Here is a 25,671-nt window from a genome sequence, read left to right as displayed (position 1 = left end):
GTGAAGCCAACAACTCCTTTAGAATGTTCTAGAGCCTGGGTCTAGATGTCTGGAGGATTCTGACTATGGAGGCCATTGAGCTCCTGGTAGGAAAAAGAGAGAGGTGACCTCAGCTGACATAACCACTCATGCCTTACTTAGCTAAAGGGCTCTCAACGCAGTGTGCCTCAGAGGGTTCCTCCTTGCTAACCCCCCTCCCCGAGTCTGGGAGCCAGCCTCCCGCATCACCCAGAAGCCATGTGCCCTTCGCTTTCTGGGCCCTGCCTGCCTCTGCGGCTCCCTCGTCTCCTCACTCATGCCACTCCAGGCTGCGCCGTCTTTCTCTTCCATTTCGTTATTGAATTTCTTGACTTAGTTATTGGAGGAGGACCAGAGCACACATGTGCCACGAGGTGCACACGGGCGTCAAAGGACACCGGGCAGGAGTCTGTCTTCTCCTTCCGCCGTGGGGACCTCGAGGATCAAACTCAGGCCATCAGGCTTGCGTCAAGTGCCTCTACCCACTGGCCCATCCCGCCGACCCTAAGTCACCTTCCTGGAGATCCTCACGTACCCCAGGCCAGTCTTTGCCTCCAGACCTTTGCACCAGCCATTCCTTCCAAGCAGAGTACTCTTCCCAACATTTCCCCTTATTTGTGCCACTCAGAACTTAGGTGATCTCCCAGGACCTGAGGTGGTGTCCCCGGGTCTCCAGGGTTCTCATCTCTGTCCTCCTTCTCTCTCCAGCTCTTCTCATACTTGCAATGAGGTTCTGGCTCCTTGGTTATTAACTGGCCCCTCTTCTGCTTAGTGAGATCCTGGGTCCTTGGTGCCTAGCGTGGGGCTGGCCTAACCAGCGCTCCAGGGACATCTGCTAAGTGAAGGTGCATCCTGGGGAGGAAGACACACACATAACCCTCAGACTGGCAGAATTGGTATGGAGAAAACCCCCCAGAGACGCTTGACTGGAATTCAGGGAGCAGTGCCGGTCTCTTGGGGAGGGGGACAGGGATGGGGCATGAACTGGCATGCCCTACCACCACCTCAGAACACAGGTCTGGGTATGATAGGCAGATAAGGCAGGATCCCCTGTCACAGACACCCCCCATCTACCATTCTCTGAATGCCCACAGTCCAGATGGGACAGGAAAGTGTGCTCCTTAAGTCTTGGGGCCAGGCATCTCCACTGAGCTCTGCCTACGGTCCACCGTAGCTTCCCTGTTCCTCCCTGGGGGAGGCAGGACTATCCCTCTCACTCACAAAGTCCTCCATCTCATCAACAGCTGGAGAACAGGTTTGGGGCTCTTCATCTCTTCAGGCCAGGACACCCCCTCAGGCACCCAGAGCAAATCCCACAGGTGGGGAAGAAGGGCCCATGTTCTTCCCCACATCCTCCCCAGGGGCTCCAGGTTGCACTGGCAAGGGCATGGGCAGGAGGCAGCTCCACCCACCTTGCTCCTGCCTGGCCTTTCCTGAGACCTCACAGAACTCCACTTCTTCCCTTTCTCCCTCTAGAAAATGGAAATCACGGCGTTTATTTCGGCAGGTTGCTTGAAGACCAACTGGGAAAACACAAGAAGCACTTAGCAAAATTCTGGAAAGCGCGTGCCATTTAATAAATGGCAGCCTTGTTCAGCGTTACTCCCCTACTCAAGAGTATGCTGTGTGGTTCCTCTTTGCTACCCTGATGGACGCTCCTCTGCCTGGCTCTCAGGGCTTCCCAGTGCACACCCTGATCTCTCCATTCCACTCTCCAATTCGTGCTTTCTCTAGGGTGTCCCCACTGAACATACCCTGCTTGTCCCTCTGCCATGCTCTTGGCCAAGCTGCCCTTCTTGTACCCCCTGTTACTTTACTGGTCTTGCCAAGATCCTTCTCCAGGAAGCCTTCCTGGGCTCGCTTCTGTTCGGACTGTTCTTTCTGCCCCAGTCAGACACAGGAGCTGTGCTATCAGAGTGGCTGGCTATTTCCATGTCTACGCATGTCACCAGGTAGGCACAGAACTGCTCCTGGGCTTCCCTAGAATCTGCTGCTGCAGCATTAAAACGCATACGGACTCAGTCAATAACAAACCCGCTACACTCTGGAGCCCTTTCTACGGCAGGGGAGCAGCTGTGGGAAAGGCTCCTGCAGGGGCGAGGAACTGGGCCTCCCGGCACCAGGAACTGGACTTGGTACTCCAAAGCCGCTCCTCGGTCCCCACCACCCTGCGGGGTAGTAGCAATCCCATTTTACAGATGGGAAGATGGGGGCTCAAAGAGGTGCTGTGACTTGCCCGAGGTCACGTGGCTAGAAGCTGGCAGGGCAAGGTTTGGGGGAAGGCATTCCAGGGGTGCAGCCTGCTCACCGGCTCCAAGGAGGAAGGCCGGGGTGGTGATGTTGGGTAACAGTGAACTGACTGATGGGGCAGTGAGGAGCATGTCGGGGAATGTACTGGTTTGCCTATTTGAAGAAGGAGAAGGTTCCAGAATCTTTTTTTTTTTTTTTTTAAACAGCCTAGAGAGAAGTAGCAAGGACCTTCTGAGAGAATTGGTTGTAGCTCCAGAATTTTCTTTGCTCTTTATTTAATTTTTTAATTAGTTAATTACTGTTTTGGAGACAGGGTCTCATTATGTAGGCAAGCTGGCCTTGAACTCATTCTATAGCAGCCCAGGCTGGCCTGGAACTTTCAGTCCTCCTGCCTCGGTTTTCTGAGTGCTGGGATGACAGGCATGTATGGCAGAGACCTCAGAGGCTGAGAGGTGGCACTGGTGATCTCGGGGTGCTGGGCACACCTCCTCTCTGTAAAGGAGCTTTATCAGTCACATATCCAGGTGACTTGCCCAAAATCTCCATGCCACAGATCCTGCAACTGTCACAACTGTTCGTCCTGGACACGCAGGGTCTGACCTCCGCCTAGCAGCACTCAGTGAGGTGCCAGCCTGGATTCTGCCATTCTTGGCCCCTGACTCAGAGACCCTTCCCGTTCCCCAGCCTCACTGGCTAGCCTCCCTGTGGGCAGCTGAACTCAGCTGGAATAACATGGCCCCTTCCCTCCCACGGGCACTGGACTATTTACGGCTCACCAGGGCCTTCACGCCCATGAGCTCACTGGAGCCTCCCTATCCGCCCCGGGAACCCAGAGGGCCACACACCAGATCTCCATTTCACCCGCTGGGAAACTGAGGTTGGACCATAGCCAGGGGCTGCCCAAAGCCCAACCTCTTGACGTTTCTATTCCCCCAACACCCCTAAGTTGGAATGGGGGGGCGGGGGAGTCTGGGGCTGGAGCCAGGTGGGTGGAGGGTTTGATCTGTTGAGCTAGCCCATCCCAGGAGCTGCAAGGGGCAGCAAGCCAGGATGGCGGAGGTGGAAGTTTTCATGTCTTCGGCCCCGGCAGGGCAAGGGCCTGGCAGAGACACCTTCGGGGAGTTTAGGGGCGAGCAGGGCCTGCCGGCTGTTCAAAGCACAGTTGGACAGGTTACCCAGGTGAAGGCCAAAGGGGAAAGGGGGCTCCAGCCTCCACATTCAACCTTGGCGACGAGACGTAGGTAGCTGTATCCTGGCTGCAGCAGGAGGGACATCGGGTCGTAGACGCCAGGGGTACCTCCCGTCCACTGACTGCTTAGACCCCCCTCCACCGTGGGGACTGGGCTCAGTCCAAGCCCTCCTGTGTCCTCTCAGCTAGAACTGGAATTCCTCGGTCCCTCCACTTCTCCAGTCCTTCAGACCTTCCAACAATTTGTTCCCTCCCTCCTAGGTCCCGGTCAGTCACCCTCCAGGATTCTTCTCCCCGCTAGTGGGTTCCAAAGGGCCCTGAGCTCTTCCCAGAAGCCTCTAGGACACCCCTCCCCCCTAAAAAACAACAACAACAACAACGGCAACAAACCTGTATGACTCTTTGTTCTGGGTTCTGAGAGGAGAAGTTCCACGTCCCCTGTATGACTAAAGGATGCTTGGGGTCAAGGACCATGTTCTCTTCCCCATCAAGTGTGGCAGCCTCTTGAATAGGTCTCCCAGCTCCCACTAGGGCAGGCTCTACCCATAGGGGGCGCCCACACAGTACTGTTGAAGCTCCTGCTGGCTCAGGGCACTATGAATCACCCTAAGAGAGATGGGTCTGGGAACCAGTATGTGGCACCCAACTGCTCCAGCACCCTCCAGTGACCTGTGAAGACCCGGAGGGAGAACTTTCAGACGAGGAGAGAGGCTTCTAAGTTGGGGTAGGAGGTAGGAACTCGACAGTGACACCCAAGAAGACATCTGGACCTTCGCGGCTTGCAGATGTGCCTGGGTGCTCACAAGACTCACGTTGTCACTGATAATGCTTTTAAGCAAAGCCCCAACCAAGCCATCCCTATATCCTTCCCCAAGTCTCTGAGAAAGAGTGATGAGTCAGCTGCGGCCGTGAACTCACCCTAGGCAGTAAAAACAGAAAACAAGCAGGCGCTCTCCCGAAGGAAGGGGTAGGGGGAGGGGGAGGGGAGGGGACAGGGATTTCCCATGCTGTGCAGAAGGCATCAGCATCGTTTGAAGTCCTCAGGAGTGAGGCAGCGTCCTTACAGCCCCTAGAAACTCAACCACATCAAAGCCACCCGAGGAAGGTGTCCCATACAGTCACAGTCACACGGTGACCAACCGAGTCCCTCAAAGGAGCACACAGTGACACACATGGTTGACTTGAGGCCATGACACCCAGAGGCACCCACCAGGCAGTGGCTTCTGAATGGTCCCACTGAAGCAAGCTCATTCAGACTCTCAGACACACGTGCAGACATCTCAGGGTCCCACATGGCCGCATGTATCCATGACAGCCATCTCCATGCAGTCACATGCAGATCACGAGCAACAAACCACAGCTATGTAGACAACCACCTCTGCCTCCATCTGCCCAGCGCCCGTTGGCTCTCAGAACCTGTTTCTGGGACTCACGCACAAAGCACAGGGCAACGCTCGTTTCTATGCATGTGGTTGCACCAACACAGCACAAGGTCTCATGCAGCCACACTGCATAGCTCCCACACGAGGTGCAGCGCCACACCCAAGTCACAGGGAGTCACACACACACACACACATTCTGTTACACACCCACCACGTCCAGTTACACACTAATCAGATGGCCTCGGCCGCATAAGGATCACCCACACCATCACATACACCATCACACAGACACATGGGTCCATGAAACCTCTGGCACTCAGTTCTGATGGCAGTTGGGCCCTGGGGTGGGAGCCCGAGAGTGTGATTCACACAGTGCCCCACCCCTCCCTCCTCTTGGTGGCCCCTCCCTGGCATCCTCCTCTGTAAGCACTCACTGTATGGTGTTGGCCAGGCTTTTTGGTGAGACCCCATACCTTGCCTTAGGGAGGCCTGAGTACCACCAACAATGCCTTCAGTACAATGTCATTCATACTGAGCCAGTGAACGAAGCGTTCTAAATAAGACCCCTATTTCCCGTTGTGGGGGGAGCATCTACTTTTACACAAGAGAATTTGTTCTAAACACCTACTTGTTCCAGGCTTCAGCCCTAAGAACCTGCCCACATCCCACACTTTAACTCCTATTGGAGGCTGGAGAGATGGTTCAGCAGTTAAAAACATGGGCTGCTCTTCCAGAGGACCCATGTTTGATTCCCAGAACCTACATGAAGGCTCCCAACTAGCTGTAACTCCAGTTAGTTTCAGGGGATCTTGTACCCTCTGACCCCTGCAGGCGCCAAGCAGTGCACAGGCACATAAACAAGACACCAATTCATATAAAAACTTTAAAAATTTTGAAAATTAAAAAAAAAGCCTCCTTTGGTTTATCAGGATCTGCAGGGCTGGGTGCTAAATTGGGGGTGCTGACTGATTCTCACATGATTGACACTCCTTACAATAGAGGCATAGGGGACAGACCCAGAAAAGACTCCCTGTGAACTTGGCCTTTTCTTTTTGGGGGGAATGAGCTTTGAAAGATAGTTGGTTTAGGCCAGGTGTAATGGCGCACACCTTTAATACCAACACTTGGGAGTCAGAGGCAGGCAGATCTCTGTGAGTTCAAGGCCAGCCTGGTCTACATAGTAAGCTCAAGGACAGCCAAAGCTACTAAGTAAGATCTTGTGGGGTGGCGGTGTGTGTGTGTGTGTGTGTGTGTGTGTGTGTGTGTGTGTGTGTGCAATCAAAAGCAAACAAACAAAACAAAAAGTCAGGTGGTGGTGGTGCATGCCTGCACTGGGGAGGCAGGCAGGCGGATCTCTGTGAGTTCGAGGCCAGCTTGGTCTACAAAGTGAGTTCTAGAACAGCCAAGGCTATAACACAGAGAAACCTTGTCTGGGGGGGCGGGGGAAGACACACTGTACTAGAGCCTAAACAGCTGAGTTTTCATCCAATTTCGTATGACACCTTAGGCCAGTCTTGTCCCCTCCTGGACTCAGCTTCTTCATGTGTCTCCTGAGGGGCACTGTGCTGAAAAGTTTTCCCATCAAGTTGTTTATTAATATGCCAACTTTCCAATCCCACCCCTTCTCTCCTGCTTCCAGAATTCAAAACCCACTGGTTCTGGGGACCTCAGATGTCTTCTAGCTCTAAGGCCCATGGCAGTTGAGGGACTAGGGACATAACTATGCAAGCATGAGGACCTGGCTTTGAATCCACATAAACTCTGGACACAGTACACATGCCTGTGATTCCAGCACCGGACAGGAGGATACAGAGTATCCTGTGGCTCCCTGGCCAGCGGTTGAGCTGAACTGGTGAGCTCCAGGTTCAGTGGACAGCGATTAGAAAGACACCTGATGTTGACCTCTGGGGTGCACAAGTGCACATGCACACACACACACACACACACACACACACACACACACACACACACACACGGACCATGGTAGTTGAGCAGCCCCACAGGGTGGAGGCTGAGGGCTTGTCCACAGGCTGCCAAGGGCCCCTCCCTGCCCTGCTGGGCGCCTGGCACTCAGAGGCCACCACCACCACCTTCCAGGCTAAGCCACGTCATCTTGCTGGTTTGGAGGCTTGGGCCAGCTCAGAGTTTGTGGTTGAAGCAGGTGGTGACCGAGTCAGAACTTTCCAGCCCCACGCTCTGCAGAGGCTGGGTTTCCAGGGTGGGCTGGACTATCTGGGGATTCCTGCCACCTTTACAGGGGTAAGGATGCCAAGGTCCTCCAGGACCCAGAACAGACCGTGTCTCAATCCCAGGCCTGGGAGTGGGGTGACTGCCCAGGAGGGGATGGAGTAAAGGCAAGGAAATTTCCTGAGACCTCAGTGAGGGTTCTGTTTGGTTTTCACTCGTTTTCTTCTGTTGAGTCAATCTGCTTCCTGATTCTACTTAGCTATTTTCCTGATACTTAAGGCACAGAATCACACAACATTAGTGGCCACACTGCACATTCTTCTAGCCTATGATGCAGCCCCCAATCACACACATCATCACCAAAACTATGTTACTGGCTTTCCATGGGTTGGTGCTCTGCTGGGCCCACAGTATTTCATTTTATCTTCTAATAACCTCATGCATGGCATGGCTGTTATTAACTCCATCCTACAGACAAGAAAAGTGAAAATCGGAAATCCTAAGCCACCTGTCCAGGGGCACTTGGCCAACAAACTAGAGAGTTGGGGTTCGAATCTCTTGCTCCTGCTTTAAAGCCCCATCCTTCAACTACATCTCACAGCCTCCGTGGGAACCCCTCTACTCACAGGGCCTTGCGGATACTTAACAAGACAGACTCTATGTCCATGCTGAAAGAAGCCAGTCTAAAGCTCAGCTTCTCACTGTGGCAGAGGATACAAGATGCACCCAGGACAGGGAAGGACTTGGGCTGTTCAGAAAGCACATTATTAAAAATTGCCTTATATGGGACCTGGATCTACATTACTGTGGCTTCTATTTGCCGTCTTGCATTCTGGCCTTAAAATCAGAGAGGGCCCGTCAGAGAACTCAGCAGTAAAGGTGCTGGTCACCAAGCCTGACAACCTGAGTTTCATCCCTAGGACCCATATAGCAGAAGGAGAGAGCCAACTTCCAAAAGTTGTCCTCTGATGTCCTCCCCAGTGGTGGAACGGGGGCAGGGTAGGTGTGTGAGCACATAGACACATACAAATAAATAAGTGTAAAAAAATTAGAATTTTTAGAAATCACAGAGTACTGGGTGTTGGAGAATAGTTCAATGCTAGAGTGTTTGTCTAGTACATAGATAGCCCTGGATTCCATCCCCAACACACAGAAAACAAAACAAAATCAAACAGTCACACAGGCCAGGCAGTGGTGGTGCACACCTTTAATCCCAGCACTCAGGAGGCAGAGGCAGGGGGTCTCTGTGAGTTTGAGGTCAGCCTAGTCACAAAGTGAGTGCCAGGACAGCCAGAGCTGTTACACAGACAAATCCCGTCTTTTCAAACAAAAAAAAAAAAAAAAAAAAAAAAAAAAAAAAAAAAAAAACAAGAAACAAAAACAAAAACAAAAAACAGTCCTGCAGAATTAGTGGGCAGCACCTCATGGGTTTGCAGACAATTCTGACATCCTACCCCCTTTGTGGGACCAGTTGCTTGTTTTGCTCCAAGTCTTGACTCTGTTCATTGTCCTGCCTGTCTGCTGGGGTGTGGCTTTGCTCTGGCCATTCTCGTGCAAGGCCCAGAGAGACCCATTGGCAGCTGGCTGTTGGTGTCTTCTCCATCTCTTCTCCTTTGTCCACTTAAGAGTCTATCAGAATGTTCTGGGAAAACCCAGAGAACCGCTCCCCGGAGTCAAGAGGCTGGGGTTCTAATCCCAGCTCTTTCACTTCATTGTGCAACGTTGGGCAAGGCCCTAGGCCACTCTGAGCACTGGTTTCTTCATCTGTGAAATGGGGACAGAAATACTTGCCCCACCTGACAGGGTGAGGCTTAGCTGAGATCCTGAGTGTGAAGGCATTCCACATGCCACCCAACAAGGACCCTCAGGGACACAGGAGGAACTGAAGGTGACTTTAGGAGTGGCTGGACAATCAGAGTTGTCCTAAGCATCTCAGGATGCAGGGCACATGTCAGATGCTGCCTGTGGGAATGGGAAAGGCCTGGCTTTGGACCTGCATGAATTCTACAACCTGGAGTGACCCCTCCAGCCATCACCAAGTCCTCTGGGCCCAATGACATAATAGAAGGCCAGACTCTTGGGCTTTTAATTTTCATTTTGCTTTGCTTTTTGAAACAGAGTCAGTCCCACGTAGCCCAGGCTGGCCTCAAACTAGCTGAAGCTGAATTTGAACTTCGGATCATCCTGCCTGGACTTCTCAGGTGCTGGGATTACCAGCTTGTGCCATAACACCTGGCTTTATGTGGCCCTGGGGATCAAACTCAGGGCTTTGTGTATTCTGGGCCAGCATTCCATCAACTGAGCTGAGCTTTTTAGCCTCGGCTCTTGTTTCTTGAGACAGGGTCTTACTATGGAGCCCAGGCTAGCCTTGAACTTTCGTGTGTGTGTGTGTGTGTGTGTGTGTGTGTGTGTGTGTGTGTGTGTATGTGTGTGTGTGCCAGTGTGACTATCCTTGCACGCCCATGCTGAGGGTAGAGGAGTCTATTAGGTGTCATATTCTATCATCACTCTACACCTCTTTTTTTTTTTTTTTTTCCGTTTGAGACAGGATCTCTTATGGAAACTGAATTTTGCCATTTCAGCTGGGCAGACTGGCCAGTGAGAGTTCCTGAGAGCTGCCCATCTCCACCCCCAGCGCTGGGGTTAGTGGCATGTCCAGCATTTACATAGGTGCTGGGGATTTGAACTCAAGTCCTCTTGCTTTCACAGCAAGCACTCTTAGCCACTGAGTCACCCCCAGCCCTCAACCCCCAGCCTTGAACCTTTGATCTTCCTGCCTCGGTCTCCTGAGTGACAGGCATGTGCTGCCACACCCAGAATACAAAGACCTTTGAAATCAGGTTGGGTCTGGCACCGGGCACCCCGGGCGGGTTCGGTGGGTGAGCCGAGGAGGGAGTCTGGATATGGGAACCCCAGACTGCGTGCAGATACTGGGTCATTTACTGAATCTTCACAGTCCTCGGAGCCAGGCTTGTGATTGTGTCACTTCACAGATGTGGAAACTGAGACACAGTGACGTTTCACTCGTCCAAGTCACGGCAGGGTGGAGGCAGGATTAGATTCAGACTGACCGGGTCTCCAAGCTGGTGTGCTCCACCTGGCTGCATTGGGGGAAAGGCCGGTTTCCAAGCTGTTCTTCCCAGAGGAACGGCCCGAGGGAGACGGAGCAGCCGGGCCCTTTGGCAGAACCTGTCTCTTGAATGTCACCCTGCAGCCTCAACAGAACCCTGCCACTGGGATTTCTGATAGAAGAGACGAAGTCACACACCCACCCACCCACCCACCCACACTCAGTGTCATCTATTTATTTAGTTCGTGTTCACAAATTGTTTAGCACGCGCCAACCCTGTGCTAGGTGCCATGTTCACACCTTGAAGGACTCTATCCATGTCTTGGAGCAAACCCCACCTAGAGCATGTGACTGGGAGAGAAGAAGCTGCCGTTCTAGGGAAAGCCAAGAGGCAAGGGCAGTACAGTCCTCCGCGAGGGGACTCTGATGGGATGCTGGAATACAAACACCCATGAGGGAAGCAGAAAGCTGAAGGACAGCTTGGTGTAGTGGCGGCCTCGGTCTGTGATCCCAGCACTTGGGAGACTGAGGTCAGCCTGGGCTATAGAGTGAAACCCTGTCTCAAAATAACCGGAGCTTAAGGCCAGTGTGGTTCCGTTCATGTCAAAGTCACCAGCAGACAGAAGCAGCAATCAGAGGTAAGAAAACTAGAAGGAAAAGTGTGGACCTGACGAGTGCACAAGCCAGGGTGTCTGAGGGGGAGGGTCCCTCAAGGGATGCCTGGAGAATTCTGTTTCTTAGCCCAAGTACCTAGTTTATAAGTATTTCATCATGTGTTGTAGGTTTTGTTGTTGTTGTTGTTCGAGACAGGGTTTCTCTGTGTAGCCCTGGCTATCCTGGAACTCTCTCTGTAGACCAGGCTGGCCTCAAACTCAGAGATCCGCCTCCCTCTGCCTCCAGAGTGCTGGGGTTAAAGGTGTGTACCACCACTGCCCAGCATGTTGTGTGTTTTGAATTCACACACATGCACGCACACACATGCACACGTGCACACACTGTGTGACTGAACTCACTGAGTGGACTCTACACCAATCTCCTCTGTGTGCTATAGACTCTGTACTGAACAGGTTCCTAAGAAGAGCACACTGCCTGGTGTGATAGCAGTGGCCTCTAATTCCAGTACTGGGGAGCATGAAGCCAAAGGCTATGTGCTGAGACCTTGTTTCTAGAAAGAGAGGAGGTGAAGGGAGGGAAGGAGAGGGAGCAAGCTGGAGCCCCAGGGGTCCAACCTGGAGCACCTTTTCCAAGGCAAGACTTACTCCCTGAAGTGCACAGGGTCCAACAGGGTCAAAGGTTTCTTTTCCCCCCAGGTTCACAGGCAGAGTATCTGCCTACCGTGAACAAGGAAGGCCCCAGCACAACACAGTTAAATAAATAAATGGGAAAAACTGAAATATACAAAACAAAAGAAACACCACTTCTTTTCCAGGATTGTCTGGGAAAATCTGAGCCCCAGACTCCAGAATTTGCCCCCTCCCCCACGCCTTCCCTCCGCCCAGCATAAACCAGAGTGGAGCCAGGAACACTGAGTCAGAAGGCCTGCTCTGGAAAGCCAGCTCTGTGAACACAAGTCAGGTTTTCCCTGACAGGACATTTCAATTCGAGCCTCAGGGTCTTCATCCGTAAAATGGAGCTAGGAAACCATGTACTTTACAAGTTGTTACAAAGCCCCAGCGTCAAACGCTTTAGGGAATACTGTGTGCACAGCCTGTGTTTTAATACTTACTTTATTTTTCCTTTTTGAGGTGTGGGGCACAAGTCATGTCACACATATGCAGGTCAAGAGAACACCTAGAAAGAAATTCTCTCCTTCCACCAAGCGGGGCCTGAGCCATGTTGCTGGCCCACATTGCATACTTTTAAATCCTCAGGCATCTGTCTCCCACCCCAACCACTTAATTTTTCAGGAGGGACTCAGAACAAATCCTTACTCTGAAAGTCACCCCAGCCTCAGCTTCCAGTGTCCCAGCCTGGAGCTTCAGGTCTGAGCTTCACAGTGATTCCAGGAGCAAGTTGACCGAGTTGGAGGAAGCCGGGCCGGGGAGGTGGCATTCCAGGCGGCATGGCAGCAAGTGAGTCAGGGCTGGGCGGCCCTTTCTGGGTCCCTGGAGGTGGGGGAGGGCTTGCCTCTCTGGCTCCGGGCCCAGGCTGGGTTGCTCATTTGCATAAATCTGCATGTATGTTAAGTTTCACCTGCTTACATTGGCAGGGCTGGGCAAGACACCTGTGCAGAAGACGCGGAGGGATCCAAGTGCACGTGGCTGGCTGCCTGCGGGAGCATCCTCCCGGAGTCTCGGTCCGTGTGTCATGGACCCATCAAATGCTCTGAAACCTCTGAACATATGGCTTCTTCCCTGGGCTCCCCCGGTTGCCTAGGCCAGGAACTTCAGCCACTCTGCACCTCCATCCAATGAGCCCACTTGGGGGTCGTCTTCGAGACACTTTTTCTTGGCTCCCTTCCTCTCCGTTCCCTCTGCCACCAGACCGTTGGGGAATTCCCGCCTCACTGAACACCTGACCCATTGCAAGTGTCTCTTCTTCAATTCTCTGCCACCTGATCCCCCTTCCCCAGTCCGCCAGGGTACCAAGGCGCCCCTGGGACGTTCCTCTGCTGCTATCCGGGGTCCTACCTTCCCACCACTCAAGGCCATCCCAAGCTTTTGGGAGAACACTGAGACCCTTCACAGTGCACGGCCCCCCTAGCTCCTGCCACTTTCTTACTCTGTGCCTCAGTTTCCTTACTCGTGAAACAAGAATAAGAATGGGATCCCCTTCCAGAGGTGTGTAGCACATGAATTCCAGTAGTGACTAGTCATTTATTAATATTAGTTCTTTTCTTACTGCCTTCACAGAGGACACTGACCTCCTGGAGTCTCCTCCTCCCTCTCTGGCCTTCCCCTGCTCTTGCTGAATGATTCTCCTCCGGAGAAGACAGCCCCCTGGCAGTTACGATGGCCAGCTGGCTGAGGATTCCAAGTGCAGCTTTTAGAAAGGGTATTTGGCCCTTTGGTGCCTCGATGACCTCATTTGTAAAAAGGGGGATGATGTAGACATCTGTACTGTATTGTGATAAAGAGAGGCATTTAAATCCTTAGCAGAGTGCTTGGCACACAGACAACACACGATGGTGCAATCAGGACTGTTATCCAAAACACAGGACTCAAATCCTCTAGTGTCCCTTCTGCCTTTAAGACCCTGGGACAGGCTCCCGCACGTCCCTTAGTGCTGTCTCCAGATAACAAGCCTTCAGCTGGATCCTCCGGATCCTCCGGTGTCCCAGACATCCAGAGGACCAGAACCCAGCCCTCCAGCTCCTTTGCGTGGAAAGCAACAAAGGCCCCATTGGGTTGAATGACCGTTGTGAATATAAGCTCAGCTCCCCCTCCACACTAATTTTGAGGCACGTGCCATCCAGAACTTGGGCTGCAGAGAGCTAATGGACAGTCGCCACCGCCGCCGCCGCCTCCCCCTCACACCCATGTATACACAGCACAGAGGCTGGGAGGAAGGGCGGTCCAGTCCAATGGGCCTAAGCTGCTGCAAATGTTAACAGTGCGTTTCCACATTGTACTCACTTTCCCAAAAGGCCACTGACCCTTGGCACAGCCCCCACCCTACATCAGACTCCTCTGCCCATTCTCTTCTCTCTCACCACCTTCTCCAGCTCCTTTCAACAGCAGTTGAAGAACTCCAGGCGGGGTGATCCTCTTCCAACTGGAACTGCAGAGGGTGTTCAGTGATGGGGGAGATGTAGGAGAGACACTGTTTTTACTTCCAACGACCACATGGGCCTTGGTCCCTCCTCCTGGACAGCCTTCCCGTTCTTTAGCCCAGTGAGGGTGGGCTTGAGAGAGAGGGAGAGGGTGACAATGAACTGCTTCTAACACTCTCTCTGTTGACCCTCCTGGTGTAAGCAGAGTCTTTGGGGATTTTGTTTCTTGTTGGGCAGGTTGTGTGTTGTTTTGCAGACATGATTATTTGTCTCATTTTGGGAGTGAGGACTGATTTTGCAGGCCTCCCCGGGCTGTCTGAAGTGTGCTCCCCAAAGGGATATTCTCCCATCTTCCCAAACCCAGAGCTACAGAGGTGAGGCAGGTAATCCCAAGGTCTCTGCAGTTCAAAATATATTCCCGGGATGGCCAACACCCTACCTCCTTTTAAATAAAGAACAAAGAAAGTGCGGACTGTCAGGGAATCTGATCTCCAGTGTCCGTGTGAAAGCAACAAATCCACCTGTATAGAGACTCTTCTCTACCCCAGGGGGTCAGGAAGGCGGGGGTGAGCCTGTGTGTGTTTAAATGGTGGCGTGTGCAGTGCGTGTGAAGAGGCGGTGTGTGTGTGTGTGTGTGTGTGTGTGTGTGTGTGTGTGTGTGAAGGTTATGGTCACCTATAGGCGTGTGTGTGCGCGGGTCCGTGTCTGTGGGTTCTGCTCTGTATGGTGGGTATCCCCTGCACACACTGGCTTCATCATCCGTTGCCTGTTACAGGCATTTTCTAGCTCCACGTCCCCTTCCAGCCTTCACCTACGGCTGGCTGGGAAAGCGGAAAGCGGAAAGCCGGAATTTCTGTGCGGTGCTGGGCTCTGAGGAAGTCTGCAGACCTAGCCAAGCCGCCGTCGTTCCAGACCCGCGGAATTCGTTGCAGGCGGGTTGGCCTCGTGTTGGCTTGCAAAGTTCTTGAGGGTGTCTGGCGCTCGCTCCGCTGAGCTGTCCTCTACCAGGCTGGCTCCCCGGGAAGGGCTCTCTGCCCACTGGTGGCCCCTGGGGGACACTCTGCGGAGAAACCCTGCACCACCCACCCGGGTCCAACCTCAGTCCCCGTGCTTGGGGAAGCTCAGCACCGAGTGGCTTCCTCCCAAGCCTGGGCACCACCGAAGCACTTTCTTCCAGCACTCCCCACTTGGAGTAACCGTTTTCTTTTGGGGACCGTGTCTTGGTCGAAGACATACTTAGTTGAGCTCTTAGCATAGGTGACGTTTCATAGTCTTGTGTATTTAAAATGCCCGGGTCAATCTCAGGTAGACTTCTTGAAGTTACACAAAGAAAATAGGGAATGCAGGAGTGGGGTGGGGTTGTCGCTGAGATCGTGTGAGGCTGGGCGAAGACTCTCCTAGGAGCCCCACGCCAAGCGGTTCCTGGACCGGGTAGCGCTGACCCCAAGACTTCTCCCCTCCTGATCCACGGGCAGCATCTTTAGGATTATTTGGAAAATAGCACGTAGAAAAGGCTCTGTGGGGGGTGGGGCGGGCGAAAGTGGAAGTGGGCGCAAAGGAAAGCCCTAGCAAGGACTTCAAAGGCCTTCAGCCGCCACTCCAGCACCACGGCTCGCCAAATGCTCCATCAGAAAGAGGAAGGGGGACCCGGTCGGTGGTTCTGAATCTCTCGCAAAATGGGATGAGGGACGCTATCTTGTACAAGGCGGCTCCTTCGCCAGGCCGCCGGAACCCTGGGCGCTGCTACCACAGTGCAGAGGCGGATTGGTGGGAGGCTGCTGCAAGATTGAATTATTCAATTTCCCCCAAACCGAATTACAAAGGCCCCTCCAAATAGAACTTTAAAGCTTGCTGAAAACAGACAACAACAAAATCTAGATTTCATTTCGGAGCTGTGACCACGGTGGAGGAGAGAGGGCGTGTGTAATTCCAAAGTGACGCCCAAGCCCGCAGAAATCTGGTGGGAAGTGAGAATCTCTATTTCCCTGAGCAGATCGGTTCAGGTGCGCACTGGACTTGTAGTTTCAGAACTCCACGCCTGACCCAGGTAGCACAAGCCACCCTTAACACTGTACTGAGTCCAGCGAGAGTGCTGGGAAGCCCTGTGCATTCCCATTTGTTTGAGCCCAGCCTTGGCTCTGAACTGCCAGGAAAGCTCACTGTTTCGGAAGAGGATGATTCTGCTTCAGGAGGAACCCGGACACAAAGCAGCCTCAAGCAATATATCCTTCTGCTTGCAAGTTGATAAAACCCAAGCGTGAGCCGGCTATAGTGGCAGAGACCTTGAATCCCAGCACTTGGGAATCAGGGGCGGGTGGATCTCTGTGAGCCGGAGACCAGCCTGGTCTACAGAGCGAGTTCCAGGACAGCCAGAGCTACATAGTGAGACCCTGTCTCAAGAAATAGAAAAGACCCAAGCATTTGCTGATGTGCACTGAGCACCAAGGGAATTGGGTTGTCCCAAGTCCCCAGCCTCCCCTGCTACCTACCCCCCACACTAGTTTCCTTGGCACTGGGCTCTTCAAAGCAGATTAGTTAGTTCCTGCTTTTGTGGGCTGCAGGAGCTATTTCTAGTAACAGAAAAGGTTAATTTGCCCTTCCTTCCTTCCTCCCTCCCTCCCTCTCTTCCTTCCTTCCTTCCTTCCTTCCTTCCTCCCTCCCTCCCTCCCTCCCTCCCTCCCTCCCTCTCTTCCTTCCTTCCTTCCTTCCTTCCTTCCTCTCTCCCTTCCTCCTTCATCTCCCTTCCTCCTCCTTAGTTTTATGTTCTTGGATCCCGGATTTTGCAACCGAGGATTAGCATCTCAGTCCAGCCCCTCCTCTCCTCTGGTAGCAACTGGCTGACCAAGCCAGCTGCTTGGAAGCTCTCCCTTCCTAGCCCACATGCCATCTCTTCTACTTTTCTTAAGGTTGAGAGGATGACTTCTGTTTTGAGGGCCCCTCTCGGGGCGGGGGTGTTCCCACTTAAGAAGATGTTCAAGATCTAGCAAGTGCTCGGGTTCCTCATCCTCTGGGAGGTGGGATGAGACTGCTGATGATGGAAGGAAAGAGGTAGCAACTACCCCCTTACAGGGTTTCCCTGAGGGTGCAGAGCTTATAAATCCCTTGACTTCAGAGTGCTGAGTTTTCCCTCCTAAGAGCATGGGAAAGCTTAGAAGAGCCATTCATTCACTGGGGACCTTACTTTGGAAGGGATGCCAAAGCCATACACTGCAGAGCCTGCCAGAACACCTACCTTGTTCTGCCCTTGTTAGGTCCAGCACAGAAGGCTTCTGATTGCCTGACTCTGGATGTGTCCTCCATCATCCTTTCCATTCTAGCTTCAAAACACCCCCTTATGAAACCTGCCCTGGCAGCCAGCCCCACCTCAAAGGGCATTCTCTTCCTTTGATTCATGCAGCCAGAGAGGCTATCCTTGGGAACACAATGGAGGCCTCCCTTCTGAAAAACAGGACAGCCAGCTTGGCAGTGGTGGTGCACACCTTTAATCCCAGCACCCAGGGGGCAGAGGCAGATGGATCTCTGGGAGTTCTAGGCCAACCTGGTCTACAGAGCGAGTCCCAGGACAGCCAGGGCTACACAGAGAGACCCTGTCTCAAAACAAAAGCAAAACCAAAAAAACAAAAGACCAGGATAGTGCTAGAGAAAGGGAGGCTTGGAAAGCAATGTCCTCAGGAGTTCATAGACCCAACTCGAAGGCATGGCTGGAGCCTGGGGAAAGGTGGTCCCACATGAAAATAACATTTACCCACCAAGCAAACTTCCCCAGCCAACCTGAAAGAGAGGGTACAGAACCCCCTCACCAGAGCTCCAGGATTACAGGGTAGAAAACTCTGTTCCAATATGCAAAAAACTCTGTGTCAAAATGCAAGTTTGCATTTTCCTGGAGAAACTAATTTCTGTCCAATGGGGAGGGGGGTTTAAAAGCAGATTGCTTTTATCCTGTCCAAGAGTTTCAGTAGTCCCTATACATTCCCTGGGGTGTTCTCTTTTTATTTATTTTTATTTTATCTGTAAGGGTGTACGGTCTGTGCACAACTTATGTGCGTGCCTGGGAACCAAAGGCCAGAAAAGGGTGTCACATGCCCTGGAACTGGAATTGCATATGGCTGTGAGCTGCCCTGTGGGTGCTGGGAATTGAACCCAGTCCTCTGGAAGAGCAGCCAGTGCTCTTCATCTCTCCAGGCCCAGTCTTGGCTTTTTCTCTAATAGCTCTCTTCTTTCTCAACACCCTAACATTGCTACATTTCCTCTGAGCCCTAATTGTGTGTGTGTGTGTGTGTGTGTGTGTGTGTGTGTGTGTGTGTACAAGTGTGAAGATGGCTTGTACAACAGAGGGATCAAGTGTGCAGGGTTTGCTTGAGAATCTGTGTGGACTTGTGGGCTAAGGGATAGAATTGGGCAGTGGTGGGGTGTGCCTTTAATCCCATCACTACAGAGGCAGAGGCCATCAGATCTCTGAGTTCAAGGCCAGCCTGGGCTACAGAATTAGTTTAGGACAGAGAAACCCTGGCTCTAAAAACCAAAACAAACCACAACAAAAGAACTGTCTCCCATTATGTGAAACTACGTAGGTATGTGGGGGAAAGGTATCTTCCATAGGGTAGGTACATGAACATATATATATTTATGTGTTTGGATTGCCTTATTTTTGAGACTGAATATCAATGATTTGGCTTGTAATACATATGTTGAAGGCAAGCACAGTGCTTTTTAAATAAAAAAGTTGCACTTATTTGTTTTTGTGTTATGTATATGTGTGTGGGTCCATGCACAACAAAGCCCACATGTGGAGGTCAGAGAATAGCTCTTGGGAGTCTGTTCTTTCCTCCATGTGGGTATCTGGGGCTCCAACTCAGATTGCCAGGTTTGATTGGCAAGTGCCTTTATCTGCTAAACCATCTCATCAGCTTTAATACTGATGAGTATAGTATTCAAAGAGTCGCTCATATTTGGATATGCAGATGTATATTCGCCACACCTTAAAGTCTGTGTTTCCGCCTGGCAGTGGTGGCGCATGCTTTTTATCGCAGCACTCAGGAGGAGGCAGGCAGAGTTTCTGGCCAGCCTGGTCTACAGAGTGAGTTCCAGAAGCAAAGGCTACATACACAGAGAAACCCAGTCTGGGGGGAAGAGGTGTGTGTGTGTGTGGGGGGGGGCAGTTCAGGGCCGGAGTCTGTGATTGCAGGTTCATTAATGAGCCTCTTTTCGTAGAGGGATATTTGTATATGACAGCATATATGTGGTGCTTAGATGACGTCCCCATGTATTTTTGCACATGTGGCAACAGATCAACAGATGCTTGCATGCATGGATACATGTTCATCAAGGCCATGTGTACCGTTTAGAGGCAGGTCCTGCACACAGCCTGGAAGTGCAAAGGAGCTAGCCATATTTTCTGTGTCCTCTCAGGGTCCACCGAACTAGATTCACCCCCACTCCCAGATTTTGTCCCAGTTCAGGCGAGGCTACAGTTTGAGCAGAGTGCCAGGGAAGGCGGGGCTCAGCACAGGCGAATCCCAGACAGCAGATTCCCTCCCGCAGCCTCAAGGGCCTGCAGGAGCTGTGGTGTCGCAACCAAACCGGGGCCCCTGGCGGAAGCGGAAGCCTGCACTGGGGGTGGTGAGGCGCAGTCGCGGCGGTCGCGGCGTGCCCGGCTCTGGGCACCCGGCGGGGGCGTGCGCGCCACGCGCGTGCGGGGCAGGCTGGGCGCCAGGCGGCACCCTCCAGGCCCCAGCGTCTGTTTACCAACAAACTGCCATTGCTCAGCAGCTACGCATTCCGACGCGCTGAATAAGCGGCCGGCGCTGGCGATCTGCTTTCCACTCCCTCGCAGAGCCAAGGCAGCGTGGGGCCGTGCGGACCCGTGCGACCTGCGGAGCGCGGGCACCGGTTCTGAGTCCGCGCAGCGTCCCTAGTCACCGCGCAGCTCCCCACGTTTCTTGGCCATCCCAGGCCCAATTTCCTAGCGCTTTGGACATTGTTACCGAGATTTCCTGACTCCACTTGTCCCCCAGCAACTTGGAGTAGGAGCCGAGGTGCACCGCCCCGCGCTGGTGCCCTGTACCCCTCCGGTTTTCCCGGTGTGTGCTAACTCGGGGGCGGGCCCAGCTCTGGGCCTCTCTGAGGTCACCGTGCGATAGCCAATCCCGGGTGTCTAAGTGGGCGGGGGACTCCGTGTGGTCCCGGGAACCGAACCCAGAGGAGAAAGATGGGGGCCCAGAACTTGGGGGGGAGGGGAAAAGCCATGGGGCACCCACCAAACCCCTTTCTCGGGTGCGAGCTCTCCTCCAGAAGAGGCTCTCCGAGATACATTTTTCCCTGGGATCTAAAGTGTGGGGGTGGCTCGCTGGGGGTGGGGGTTCATCTGCCTCAGTTCTGGAGACTTTGAAAGGTGTTGGCATAGAGAGTAGACGGCGTGCAGGGCCATGACCTAGGCCCTGTGGCCTGGCACGGGCCGCAATGACCTCTTTACCCTGTCCCCTTCCTGGCCGCGATACCTCCAACGTTGTCTTCCCGGACCTCGCCCCCGCCCCGTCGGTAGTGGCTGCCTACCCGCTTGGCTTGTCCCCCGAAACCGCAGCTTCCCCCTATTCGCCCTACTCCCGGCCCTACGGCCACCTCCTGTCCTTGTCTTACCCTGGGCCAGCAACCCCAGGAAACTCCTACCTGGCCAGCCAGCAACTCTCGGCGGCGCGGTCTCAGCTCTTCCGCCGGCCAGCTGAACACCCGCAGGAACTTGAAGCAGGTAAGTGTGGCCGCGGAGGCTCTTCTCACCCTTGGGGCCTGAGTTATGTTTTCATAAATTTCGCCCTCTTCCGCGTGCACGCAGCTAGCGGGAATTCAAATGTTACTCGGATTCCACGGAATCTGCGGTAGGGGGGAGGGAGAAGGGATAGGGGAGGAGCGGAGGAATAGATCTAGGTTTCCCTTTAAAAATCCGACCTGGTTTCGATTTGCAGTTATGTGAGGCCAGCGGGGAGGGCCCCCTACCCCAACCCCTGGAGCAGTGGAGTTGTGTGTGTGCCCAAGAGTAACGGAAAACTACCTTAATCTCGATATGGGAGTGGAGACCTAGCTCTTTCCCCGCGATTCTCCCCATCCTTCGCCCCCTTCCCGACATCAGCCTTCTCAAGTCCTGGTCCCAGAAACCAGCATGCCAGCCAAACACCACTAAACAGAAATCAATTCCCAGCTGGAGGTAGGCAGGCAGCAAGGCGGGGCTCCTTCTCGGTTTCTGGGCCCCACCCCCTTTTTTTTTTTCTAGAGGTGCCTAACCTTGTCTGGTAGCTGGCCCCTGAAGAATCTGGGTGTAGGACCCTACCGACCATTGTTCAAAGCATGAAGTTACAGGTTGGTCAGTCTCAAGGTCTTTCCCTGGCCACTTCAGCCTTTCACCTAACCCACCACCTTCACCCTTAATGTTGGAATAGAGCAGGCCCAGCTCCGACTGCTGCCTGCAGCAAGTCTGAGCTCCAGAGAAAGGGCTCACGGGGAAGGCCTCGGCGAAGGCGAGGGACTAGCTGGCCTTCCTAGGCCTGGCCTTCGCATAGCAGAACCGACTTGACTTCTCGGTCCCATGGCATTGCTCCGATTGTCCTTGGCATCGTCCCCAAAGATGCACATCTCTCTGCCAGACCACTTCATAGTAGTCACCCCCAAACCAAGACGTTTCTCTCCTTTTCTCTTGTTACTCTGACATAAATTCATGAACCCCCAGAAAGGGAAGTCACCCTTAGAATGGGGTCTCCAATTCCTGGTTTTATGGTTGGAGAGCCTGAAGCAGGGAGAAAGGATGCGAATTCACTTTCCTTGAGGAATGGAGCCAGGAAAGGGGATTTTAGGGAACTTCTTAGAACCCCAGAAAGTTAACCCTTTCTGTGGCAGAACTGGGGGTGGGTCTGCTGGGTTGCTGGGTCTGGTTGTAGGAGGGACAATGGGGGGGCAGGGTTTTACATCTCTCTTGGACTTTTCTTTTTAGATATGCTAATGTGTACTAGGGAAGTAGGATCCTGAGTTTGAGGACAGCCTGGGCAACTTGATATATATGATGGGTGTGTACACGGGGACAATGTGCGTTTTGGGAACCTGACCTTACCTGGGGAGAACTATTCTGGCAATAAGGTGGAGTTGTCCCATCTGTCTTCCGTATTCTGCCTTCCCTTGCTTGGCCCAAGAACAATAGAGTAGAGAATTCTTTCTATTACACACTTTACCCGGATCCAACGAAAAACCACAGGCGCTCGCGCGTTCACAAGCAAGTACGTCTTTAAAACAGCCCTTAGCACTTCATTGTTGGAACTGCGTGGACCCCCGTTCCTGAATGAATGATAGGAGAATGATAAAGGGCTTGGGGGTCTCCTAAACCCACACTACGTGTGCAACTCCGGCCCAGGGAGGCGCTTGGCTCGAAGAGAGCAGAGAGCCTCACCAACACCCCGTTAAGGCTGCGGGTGCGGCGGCCGCGCCTCCAGCGAGGCCCTGAGGATCCGTTATCGTGACCGGGGTAGATCCAGTTGTGACTTGCCACAACTAGTGTGGAGAAAGGCAGCTGTCCCGGAAGGCACCTGGAGGGTGATCTGCTCTGAGAGTCCAAACTTCAGCAGTCCAAATTGTCTTCCTTCTCTCTCTGCGCGTCACCACCCGAACTGCGCAGTCCATGCAGCCAAGGAGGCTCGGGTGGTCGCTTGGCTGCCAGCCCCGGGCGAGCGGTGGGGTCGAAGCCAGAGAGGCGAGGCGGGACAGGCTCGGGCAGGAGCGGAAACCCAATGCCTTTTCTGGGAATCGGCTGAGGTTGGGGTCGAAGGGCAGGATCTGAGATCCCGCAGCCCCCATGGCCACGGGTGAGAGATGCGGAGGAGGTGAAGGCAGAGGTGACTACGGCCTGAGGGCGGGGACCCTGGGCCTGAGGGCGGGGACCCTGACGCGTGTCGGGTGAACCCAGCTAGGGATGGATGGGGAGCGGAAGGCTCGCTCTCGCCTGGGGTCTTTACAGCAAGCACGCACAGAATGAGGCGACTGTCACCGGAGCATTTTGTCATCTTGGGCAGGCATTTTGCCTCTTCATCCACCTACTTCTCTCATCCTGTGGGCAGTCTTAGTATCCCGTAGAGTGGTCCAGGCTGGGACAGAGATTTCAAGAATGGAAACCCAAGGCCTCAACCTGGCGCTACAACCCTCAGCAGAGCTTGGGGAACCAGGCTGCCAGGCAGGGGTGGGGTGGGTGGGTGGGATGTGGAGGGACAGGACCAGATCTTATGCCACTGCCGCGCAGCTCGGCCAGAAACGATTTTCATTGCGGGCTACTGCGTTTTCTGGACCTAGTCACTTCCCCTGCCATGAGGGAACAGTTCTGTGCTTGCAGCCTAGAGGAAAACGGGGCTATCCCACATCAATCTGGCTTCTGGATCCCTGAAAAAGCCTCCTCTGAGCCAGCAGACGGTGGGGACGAAAAGGACGGGTCACTTTTACTGCAGGGTACTCTAAGATTTACTTTCCCCCGCCTTGATACTGGCATTCAAGGGAATTTATACAGACCCCTTTTGGAAGCCAGAGGGTGCCATGCCGACACCACCGCTGAGTTTTGAGTATTGCTTTTTGGTTCCTTGGGCTTTGGATTAGCTGTCCTCCTCTTTGTCAGACCTTAGCTCAGCCCTCCAGGAGTCTTTTATCCGGCTCTGTTCTAAGCAGGTACCACGGTAGCAGCTGCTAAACTCCCAACCTCCCACTGCGGGAGCCAGGGTATCCTTGCTCAGGGCCCTTAGCGTTTTCTGTTCCAGGGTCTTACAATGGTAGCCTCACCAGGGCAAAAACTGCAGCTTGAATTCACTGTTGCCGGTGGACATCGGGGGTTCCCCCACCGCATACACACTGAGACCCAGGTTGATGGTGGTGGCTGCGCTGGTTTTGCTGATTCCCTGTGGCACGAATCTATGGAAATACCTGACTTACCTGGTCACTCCACATGCTTACAACAGCCTTCTGCTGCCTCGAAGAATCAGAGAAACCGGCGCTGTCCCTGGAGCCCTGGCAGCAGCCCCTGACCAGGCAGCTGCGCGGACCTAGAACCATCTACTCCAGCCTGCAGCTGCAACATCTGAACCAGCGTCTGTAGCACGCGCAGTACCCAGCCCTGCCCAGGAAGGCTCAGCGGGCAGCGCATCTTGGACTCACCCAAACCCAGGTAGGGCCAACCCCACCCCCGAGTGCAAAGCTTCCTAGTCCCTGGTTCCTGAGACCCCACAGAGGAGTCCCATGATTCTGCTGACATGGCGGCTCTCCATGGAATGCCCGCAGCAAGGGTTGGGGGCATGTACCAGAAGTGAATTGGGTCGGAGAAGAGGAGGGCACCCAGACCGGAAGTTGAGACTGAGGGACTTCCAGAACTGGCCGGCTGGAGCAAAGGTTCTCAGGACTCACTCTCTGTAGCTAGGTCCCTTTCCCATTCCCAACCTTTTTACAGACACTTCTCTTCTGTCCTCGTTTCTTCCCAAAGGCAAAGATCTGGTTTCAGAACAAATGCTGCTCCGAATACAAGAAGCTCCTGAAACAGAACTCCAAGGAGCAGGAAGAAGACTTCTCTGGGAGATCCCCCTCCCTGTCTCCCTGCTCTCCAAATCTTCCATCCATCTGGGATCTACTCAAGGCAGGCGCCCTGCCTACCAGGGGTCCCACAGTTCCTTCAGAGCCTGGTATCAGCATCATTCCCCCCCCACCCCCAGATGTGCTGCTTCGGCCTCAGATGATCTGAGTCTGGAGAAGGGCTGGTCAGGCTCCAGCCCTCCTGTCAAGCCCAGGACTAGCACACCTGCTTCCCTTCTGGGGGGAGAGGAAACCAGCTCCAGATGGATTTTCTCAAGACAAGAAGCGAAAGGAGAAGAAAGAACGGAGTGGAAGTCTGGGCTCTCCGAGCCAGAGAGCTAAATCAAAGGCTTTCGTCTTTGCAACTGTACCCAGTGCTGCCGTGGACCAGGCATCTCCCTCCAGTGGGACAAAGGCTTTAGAGAGAGCTTCGCTGGCTAGTGTTCAGACTGCTCCAGTCTCAATGACACCCCATCCCTAGTCAAATGACTGCAGCCCCACCACAGCCTAGGATCGAAGCCAGGGAGAAAACAAATATTATTTCTGGCCTGCACCTTGGGCCCTACCGGCCTATCCATGAACAAAAACGGGAAGTGGACACAGAGTCTCTGTTGTTGGCCACCATAAAGTCCCTGTTTCTCATCTACCGGTTATCAGTGGTGGTCAGCCTGTTACCTCCCTAACTGGAGGTGTGGTCCAATGGTAGAGTAAGTGCTTAACATGTAAGAGGTCCCAGCGCCAAAACAAAACTATGGAGTGCTGGCCTGTGGGCACTTTGTATTTCTCTCTTTTAAAGGGTCTTCTGTCCCACAACTACCCATTTTGAGTTGACAAGTCCTGGGCTTAATCATCCATCTAATTCAACAGGGATGTATTAAGAACATAGGCCCCTCCATCCTTGATCCTAACAAGTTCACCTGCACATATTCTTGGAAGCCGAGAAGGAGACATGGGACAAACATTTCCTGGGCCCATGCGGGGCATAGCTGCCACCAAATAATGGGGTAGGGTCAGCACGTCTGCTCCTCACAGTTGCCTCTATCCAAGAAACTGTCCGAATTCACCATTATTCTGTCCGCATCCCCAGGCACTTGCCATCTCTCAAATCACAAGCTTCAGAGATTAAAATGTGTACAAAAAACAAAACAAACCCCCTCAGAGCCCTGGGTGCCAGGCATGTTTGTCCCCTGGAATCATCCTGGTTGTTGCTGGTTGCTCATCTTTCCTCTGTCATCTGATACATCTTCCCCTTGACCAGAAGTCATAAACACGAGATTTTTTTTTT

General features: G+C 53.4%; 1 protein-coding gene across 1 annotated transcript; it reads left to right on the top strand.

Moving 5' to 3' along the window:
- The first annotated feature begins 19,437 nt into the window (after window positions 1-19,437).
- Dlx4 (distal-less homeobox 4) lies at window positions 19,438-25,671 on the top strand. Its single transcript, XM_006971934.4, is given in 5 exon segments — window positions 19,438-20,553; window positions 23,801-23,988; window positions 24,301-24,472; window positions 24,475-24,521; window positions 24,523-25,671. Coding segments are annotated over 5 exon segments (726 nt in total). The 5' UTR covers window positions 19,438-20,267; the 3' UTR covers window positions 24,556-25,671.

The sequence above is a fragment of the Peromyscus maniculatus genome, chromosome 8 (genome assembly GCF_049852395.1).
Source record: "Peromyscus maniculatus bairdii isolate BWxNUB_F1_BW_parent chromosome 8, HU_Pman_BW_mat_3.1, whole genome shotgun sequence".
NCBI classification, from domain to species: domain Eukaryota; kingdom Metazoa; phylum Chordata; class Mammalia; order Rodentia; family Cricetidae; genus Peromyscus; species Peromyscus maniculatus.
Note: the sequence above shows the minus strand (reverse complement) of the source record. Positions and strands in the feature narration are given on the sequence as shown.